Source organism: Limulus polyphemus, unplaced genomic scaffold, assembly GCF_000517525.1.
Source record: "Limulus polyphemus unplaced genomic scaffold, Limulus_polyphemus-2.1.2 Scaffold335, whole genome shotgun sequence".
NCBI classification, from domain to species: domain Eukaryota; kingdom Metazoa; phylum Arthropoda; class Merostomata; order Xiphosura; family Limulidae; genus Limulus; species Limulus polyphemus.
The window spans coordinates 368379-377131 of NW_013665945.1; the positions used below are offsets into that span (position 1 = coordinate 368379).

At 33.9% G+C, this 8753-nt stretch overlaps 1 protein-coding gene across 9 annotated transcripts in view; it reads right to left on the reverse strand.

Annotated features, from left to right (window-relative positions):
* Positions 1 to 8753, reverse strand: part of LOC106457467 (Down syndrome cell adhesion molecule-like protein Dscam2) — a 125614-nt gene that overhangs the window by 3854 nt on the left and 113007 nt on the right. For 3 of the 9 annotated variants that reach the window (XR_002610170.1, XR_002610169.1, XM_022383406.1), the window contains exon 26: positions 5277 to 5361. The exons of the other annotated variants lie outside the window; for them this stretch is intronic. Coding sequence is in view for 1 of the 3 variants with exons in the window: in XM_022383406.1 (XP_022239114.1) it covers positions 5321 to 5361 (41 nt within the window). In the remaining 2 variants the exon portion in view is untranslated. The remainder of the gene's footprint in view (positions 1 to 5276; positions 5362 to 8753) is intronic. 9 annotated transcript variants of the gene reach the window in all.

Here is an 8753-nt window from a genome sequence, read left to right on the forward strand (position 1 = left end):
ATTCTGTTATAAAACATGATCTTTGAAACTTGTGGATTTAGTTTTGTTTTTTGTATTTTATCATACATGTCATCTTTACAACCTGAAGGTACTGGTATCTTTTTTTTCATTTCATATTATGTAATTTGTAATATTCTTTGAAAATAGTAAATTGTTGGAGTTAGTACAGTAGTTTCAAATTTGGGATATTTTTTTCAGGTTAGCAGAAGAAAGTTATACATAACTGTGCCAAAAATAACCAGTCCTCATGAAAAGCTCATGGCTTCCATACGAGAGCCACCAAAACTGAAAATAACGCCAACTCGTCCAAGACAAGATATAGGTTTGAATCTCTGTTTACTGTTGTTCTAGTTGTTGCTTAGAATGTTAAAGAACTAAGTGACTTAAACAGTTTCAGTATGAGGTAAAATTTTAAAGAATGATGTTATCTACATATATATATATATATATATATATTGTTGCGTCATCGAGGTCACGTGACTGGTGTGGCGCCCTCTAGTTTCTAGAACTATCTTGTTCTTTCATGAATGCTCTATTATTTACTAGATAGGGTAGGCTGGTATATATAAGAGGGTGACGAAAGGTAATGTGAGTGAGTAGATAGTGAGTAATTGAAATGCAGTCACAGGGTATTGTTGAAGTTAACGTTCGTTCGTTATAGTGTTTGTTTTAGCGCGAATATTGAAATAAGTGTATCGGTAAAGTTATATTCGGAAAGAATAAATCAGTTTTATTAAGAAAGGACTTGTGTCGCTTAAGTTTCGTCGGAACGAAGTTACGGAAAGTTAATTAACAAACGAAGACGTAACAATATTATAACCACAAATATTTATAAGGAAAGTATTTATAAATTATTTGACTTTAAAATCACGTCCAAAAGAAATATATTAGAGAAATTGTTACAGAGTAGATATGGGATAAACAATATTTCAGAATATTTTGTGTATTTTATAGTTTTATGTAAGTTATTTTAGTTTTTATTTCAAGGATTTATGAATGTACACAATGAACCAAAACCATTATAATGAGCTGTTTAAAACAATGTTGTATGCAATACAGCAAAATAATTTAAATCTTCATGTTTCAATTTGAAGTGAAAAAAATTCTACTAAATATTGTTGCGTCAGCGAGTCACATAACTGGTGTGACGCCACGTTTCTAGAACTATCCCGTATCTTGGCGAATGCTCTAGTATTTACTAGATGGAGGGTAGACTGGTATATAAAGGAGGGTGACAACGTGACAGGAGAATGTAATGTAATGTGTGTGTAGATAGTGAGTAATTGAACTGCAATCAGAAGTATTATTGACGTTCGTTGATATAGCGTTTGTTTTAGCGCGATTGTTGAAAATAAGTGTATCGTAAAGTTGTATTCGGAAAGAATAAACCAGTTTTATTAAGTAAGGATTTGTGTCGCTAAAGTTTCGTCGGAACGAAGTTACGGAAAGTTAATTAACAAACGGAGACGTAACACTATACAAGACACAGGTTTTATCAATTATTTTTTCGTTTCTAAGATTAGACGTAGTTTTGCTTTATTTTAACTAGCTTGTAAGTGAGCCACTAAATTCAAACCATCCTTTTAACTCCGAAAGGGAATGATCTTCGACATTTTTATAAACAAACGCTACACCCGTAGTATCACTCTCATATAATATAACATTAAAAGCATATATCTTTAGAACAATGTTTGTCCTACTCAATAGAGATATGAGGCATCCCCAAAATTTCAATCGCATGTGATGTCAACCGGAATATATTCTAGGCATATTGCAGAATATCACAGTATGTAGCTATGTAAATGAGGTATCGATTTCTACTTTTACTTTTAGTTGCGGTTTTGTATATCATATATCTAATTTTTCCTCGTATCGTTCAGTTCAGCTATATTTTATTTGCCTTAAAACGCTAGCTCACCTGACTATTTAGTTTATATTACACACTAAGAGTATTTTTATACTAAGACACTAGCGGTTATGTGTGGTTATTATTATTTCATTTTAAAAGTGACAGGAATTCAGTTTATGAAGAAGAGTTTGTCCAATCTGGCGAGTCTGCCAGCTCTTCCCAATTGTGATGTTCTGAAACTTCAGTTACCCTTCGCCCCGTTTGTGTAAAATTATTTCGCGCTATAGTGTTAGCCGGATGGGCTGAGTTTGATCTTCGTGAGCTGATGGGCTAACCAAGTGGTTATAATTTCTCGCTTATCCACCTCGTGAGCATGAGAAAGGGGAATAGAGCCGTGAAGACAAAGAACCATCGCGAAAACAGTATTATGGACTTAGGAAAAGTTAGTCTTTGGGACTTAAAGGAATAATAACAAGAAGAATAAAGAAAAGAAAAGAAAATTAAATAATAATAATTGATCCGTTTGATAGATTTATTATAGGGTATATTGTAGGATACGACCCTTTTCAGAAGAACCTGGACTTAGTGATCCAGTGCCCCAAAAAATTGGTTTTGGGGAAAACTAGAGTATCCCGGAAAAAACCCAATTTCACAGGACAGACGCCGAAAAATCTATTTGACTTGTGCCTAGATGTAAGGCAAAATATGAAAATTTGTAATTGTCTCTGAGTTTTAATTATACATGTTTTGTGTTTTCTATACAGTATAGGTTGTAAGATAATATTAACTTATGAGTGCACTAATGTTTTTGTTAAGAGTAGTTGTTAATTCACTTTTGTTTTCTGCTTTGCGGTAATAGTTTCTAGCTAGCCTGTCATTTAATAGCGGAATGTTACTTACTTTGTGTAAGTAACTGACTGGGGTGAATCTGGGAAGTCTAAGGGTCAGTCTTGAAGCTCTGTTTTGTTGTGTTTGCACTTTTTTAATTGGTGCAGTGCGATTAGGAAAAAGTTAGAGATCCACCTGATAATTATTTTGTTTATGTTTCTTAACTGTGACTTAAATCTTGGGGCATTGTGCCATACGCTACCAAAGGCTTTTTCAACATCCAAAAAAGTTGCTATTGTTGAGTGATTATTGTTAAGGTTTATATATATATATATATGGATTCTGTTAGGCGTGTTAGATGGCCTATGGTTTGTCTCTTCTTACGAGATCAATTTTAAATGTTAGAGAGAAGGTTATTGTTTTCGCAAAAATACAATAATATATCAGATATTACTATTTTACCTAAAAAACTGAGTATTTTAATAAGTCTGAAGTTATCTGGATTTGATATGTTTGATGTTTTTGTGGGTATGACTTGTGGATATTAAGTTCGGGTCTAATCATATAAAACAAATGCTAAATTGTTAGACAGGTACTGTGTAATCTTGTGTAGTTAAAGAGGGAGAAGTAGTCTTTGCAAATTCCTTAAAAACAACAACAACTGTAACACCACAGCATAATAATGCACGAATGATTAAAGAATTGACAAAACAAAAAATCTAACAATAAATACCCCGATCTATCCTTGGGCCAAACAGCGCACAAACTATCATCGTTAGTGGATTTAAATAACTATACTGAAAAAACTTCTGTGAGTTTGTTACCAAGTTAACATATAGACGATTAAAAGAAAAACGTATGGTGTCTTTCGACTTATTCATCAAAGTTCCAACAGATAGACCTTTGTCTAAAATATTAGATTAAATTTTTAGTTCGGCTATTGAAACAGATGAACTTATACATCTTTTCAACGTATGTATTAGCAACTCATATTTCTAGTTAAATATGGATTTTTTTTTAACAGTAATCTGCAGTCCCCTCTTCTTTTTGATATCTTTATGGATGACTTTGAAAAGAAGTTCTTAAATGAATTGATATTTGTTTGAGAAGTTAACCAAGTTTTTAGTCTACCTCATATTCAACAATCGAAATTCATGTCCTGTTCTTTCTTTACTTTTTCACAATTGAAGATGTAATGACAATGTGCTCATCTTCTTGTTAAGAAATAGTCATCTTAACTTAATGGCAAGAAATTCTATTAATCTGAGTTGGGATTGTATTGGGGAAGGGAAGATGACGCAGAAGAATCTGGAAGTAGGCATACAATTATATTCGTTAAGACAGTGGTTGGTAATACTACTGGTGTTGTAGATTTTCGTGTTACAATGTTTTTTATTTAACTTTATAGCCCTCTTGTGGTTTATTTAATATATCCCTGATTGTGTCTCGGGCACGTGAACTATTTATACCACTAGCGAAATATTCGATGGATATTGTTTGTTTGTAGAATTTAAGAGCCTTATTGACTTAGACTTTGCTTTAAAGATACATTTGAACTGAACTTGTGGATACAGCTGATAGCTGTTTGATAATTTTCTTTACTTAATCATGTATGAAATAATGCCCAAGTAGGGTATGGCTAAAGTAGCAGTATTCTTTGAAATATGTAACATAAAAACAGATGGAGTATTTAGTTTTCCGTTTTTTGTATGGATTATTCTATTTAAGAATGACAACGTTAAACAATTTTTCGAATCTCGATCATTAAATAAATTGGATGAAAAACATGATCTCCGTGTACGATATGTCGATAACCTTACTTCCTGATTGTAGCAACTAAATTAAACAGCTTCACGAAAAACTATACTCAGTTCATCCAATTCACTTACGAACTAGAAAGTAATGATCAGATACACTTCCCTATTCTGTTACACGATGCCCAAATAGCAAGTTCCGCACAGAAATATTGCTTAAGCAAGAAAGTGCGAGTCTGTTTCCACACAATCATCTATACATCCTTACTCCTATTAGCGTATGTTGAACATTTGTTTCGACAAAGAAGGTATTCATGATGAATTGAACTATCTCAACGATGCTGCTGTTTTCCAAGTGTATGAAGCTAACATAATGACTGATTAGTTAAATAAAATTAAAAACTTAGTACCAAAGTGAATCAAACAACTGTTGATAGATCAAAATATGGCTCTTATCTAACGCCACCCTAATACCCTTCGATATCAAAAACGAAACAAAATTAAAACAGCTTACAAACCAACTTTCAAATACATTTAACAAAGGGAAAGATAGAAGCTCACTACAAACAGGGTATTTATCTCATTTCTTGTAATTATGATTATATTGATCATACAAAACGATCTCTTTTAATTAGGATAAAAGGACATGCTTTCGAAAGGAAGTTGAAAAATCGACTTTAGCATTATGTGTTCACACAACTAACCACACAATTAATTTCGATCAATCAAAAAAGCATTGCTCACCCTAAATTTTTCGATCAACGTAACACAGAATAATGGATTGGAATATTTTAAAATAGAGAATACATGCTCAATAAGGAAATGGGATTTTAACCCAACCTTACTTGAAAGTCGTTTTTTTCTAATTAGTTTTTGCACTCTATTGTCGTTAGTGAGCGTTGACCCTTGTGGATTGTTTTGAACCTGAACCTACAAGAAATTGAGAACAGTTTTACTCAGTCCCCTGAGAATGACAAGCTTAGCCTGTCGAAAGTAGTTGAGGGTTTTTTGTGTGTTTTGTTAATACATTAATCTTTTGTGCATTATTATGTCGATGCGTTATTCCCGCTTTTTATATTATCTCATTGTCTGGCAAGGAATTGTCTAGAGGAGTTAAAGTTATAGTTCACACTGCGAGGCGTAAGGAACGTAATATTGAGATAGCAACGTTTGCCGGAACGGTGTGCACTTTACACTATTCAGACTTGTGGAGGAGTTGAAGGCGTGAAATCAACAAATACTGGCTGCGTTGACAACATTTACCAGTGGTTTAGGCTTTACTTTGTTTCTCTTAAGGAAATTGATCAGATAAAGACGACAAAGAAACAAACGAAGCATTTGGGTCAGAGATATATTCAGAAACACGTAAATATCAAAATAACATAAAAATCCATAAAGCGCATTATGGAACTTTTTTTTTTATAATACATAACTAGCAGAGACCCGCAAAACATTCACGGTTAAATTAGTTGCTTTATTGCAACAGTACTTCTTTAAATACAGGCTTTCTAGAATAATACAAAATAATTTTAATCGCAAACACCCAAATATTTTAAGACCACTTGTCTTAGGCCTAACATCAGTTAAGCCTTTATTAAGTACGGCCTATATTCGATAGGCATAAATTAACATTATCATTTGTGTACGTTTTTGTTTTAGTTTAGTTAGGGCTAACTTTACCATACTTAATACTACCGATAAATAAACTGATAATGTTATTCTACGATCCAACGTTAGACATTTTTGAAAACTCTGATAAGCTTTTAATATGTTGTACAAAAGTCTTCTAAAGCATATATACATCCGCCTTCTGTTTACATTCGTTGGAATAAAGTATGCACATTTAGATGGTAAGGTGTGATCGTATTTTCAGTATATAATAGATACAGTACAAAGCAACTAATTTCTCACAAGTAAATGGGTGATCTACTACGAAATTAATATAACTTCTGTTCCACACATTGTACTTGATCAACGGTAAGTTTAGGGGCTTATAATATTAAAATCGGATTTCTATACCCGCGTTGGGCAAAACACAGCCCACTGTGTAGCTTTGAGCTTAACAGCTTAAACAGATCGATGCACTAAAGCTGCAACTATTGGCGATAGATTCGTGAGGTGCAGAAAAGTCCCTAGTAGACAAACACGTTGGAGAGAATGAAAAAAATATTTTATTTACATAATCCATAGATCGTTTCAGAATACACTTAATTTGTTGTCATTGAAGTCTGAATAGAAGGTGTGTAGTGGCACGCACGTAGTGGGGATGGGGGGGGGGGATAGTTCAGCCGAATCTCTTATCTTTGTGATGTAAAAATATTTTGCTTACATAATTATAGCGCAGCTGTTTATGGTATTTAACGTTTCAGTTGTTTGTGGATTTTGTGTGAACAACCATGTAATTGTTTAAATTATATTTCATGCAAAATTGCTCCCATATTTAACCTCATAGCACCTACCTTTTACAAATTTTCTGGGGGCCTGCGCCCAGACCACCGTTGCATTATCATGCTTTGCATGGTGATTGTGCTTCGCACAATTTTTATTGGCTTTTGATCTTTCTCTCGGATCATCATCGGAATTTAGGTTTTGTGTAGACGTAGGAGGGTCAGGTCAGCTCTGGAATGGGGTGACTTTTATTTTTACTTGTATTTTTTATATTTGATTACATGTTTATATGTGGTATTTGGATTTCAAGAATAAGTGTATAGTGTGTTGAATAACAGGTATAAATGTTGTTTAGCTATTTCTATTAAGAGTGTGAAGCTATCCGTACTGTTTTAGGGTTATATTATCTACACAAATTCAGATGGCTTTTGATCTTACAAATTAAAACTCCCCCTTTCAAACATTCGGCGTATGGGCCTGATTGATTAACATGAAGTTTAAAACATATTGTGAATGGAAAAGCTGTAGAAATAACACATATAAACCACGAAGTAAACTAAAAAAATACAAACAAAACATTTAAATTAGTAAACAGTAAGGCAAAGAAACAAAAAATGTTTATACCTAAAACCGCCAAAAGTATAATAAATACCAATACATTGAGTACACCAGTCGCAATTTCAATTGTGTTTGTCTTCATTAGCTGTCGCCATTTTTGAAATATAGGACGATATATTCTTATTGGCTAACTTGCTAACGTTCCGCAAAAATGTGAACATTTTTTTCAACTTTCCGTTAACACACAGGGAGAGAAGCAGCTACACTACATGATGACGTCAACATCCTTCCGTCAGCTTTAATTTTCTTACGAGTCGCACTGTGAACTAAGCTACAAATTATAGAAATGTGAAATATAATTGATTGTTAAAATATATCATTGTGAATAATCTCTTGATATTTATTTGTGATTTGAACGTTATTTTAGGTTCTGGCATGGCTTGCTGGTTAGGACGCTCAGCTTGTAATCTGAGGGTCGCGAGTTCGAATCCCTGTGGCCAAACATGATCGTCCTGTATGGTTGATATTGTTGCGTCAGCGAGGTCACGTGACTAGTATCACGCCACGTTTCTAGAACTATCCCGTTCCTTCGGGAGTGCTCTAGCATTTACTAGATTGGGGGGGGGGGTCTGGTATATATAAGATGGTCACGGCGTGACGTGATAATATGTGTGTAGACAGTGAGTAATTGATCTACAGTCAGAGAGTATTGTTGAAGTTGAGCACGTTCGTTGTTATAGCGTTTGTTTTAGCTCGATTGTTGAAATTAAGTGTATCGTAAAGTTATATTCGGAAAGAATAAACCAGTTTTATTAAGTAAGGACTTGTGTCGCTAAAGTTTCGTCAGAACGAATTTACGGAAAATCAACTGACAAACGGAGACGTAACAAACTGGTGTCAGAGGGTGGGATAAAAAAAAATGGAAACGAGAAGCGGCAAATCAAACTACAGCCTAGCAGACTTAATGGCAGCAATACAAGAACAGCAAAAGAAACAAGAAGAACGAGAAGAGAAATTACAACAGTTGTTAGAGGAAAAAGAAAAGAAGAAGAGAGACAACAGCAGTTGCAAGAAAACCTGCAACAATGGCAGCTCGAACAACAAAAGAAACAAGAAGAGAGACAACAACAGTTGCAAGAAAACCTGCAACAGTGGCAGCTCGAACAACAAAATAAACAAGAAGAGAGATTACAGCAGTTGTTGGAGGAAAAGAAGAGAAACAAGAAGAGAGACTACATCAGTGGCAACTGGAACAAGAAAGGAAACAAGAAGTACAAATGGAAAACATTAGTAAATTTAAAAGCGAATTAGATACGTTAAAGGACGATCTATTGTCTTTCACACAAGGAGGATACATTGACCAACGACTTAATCAG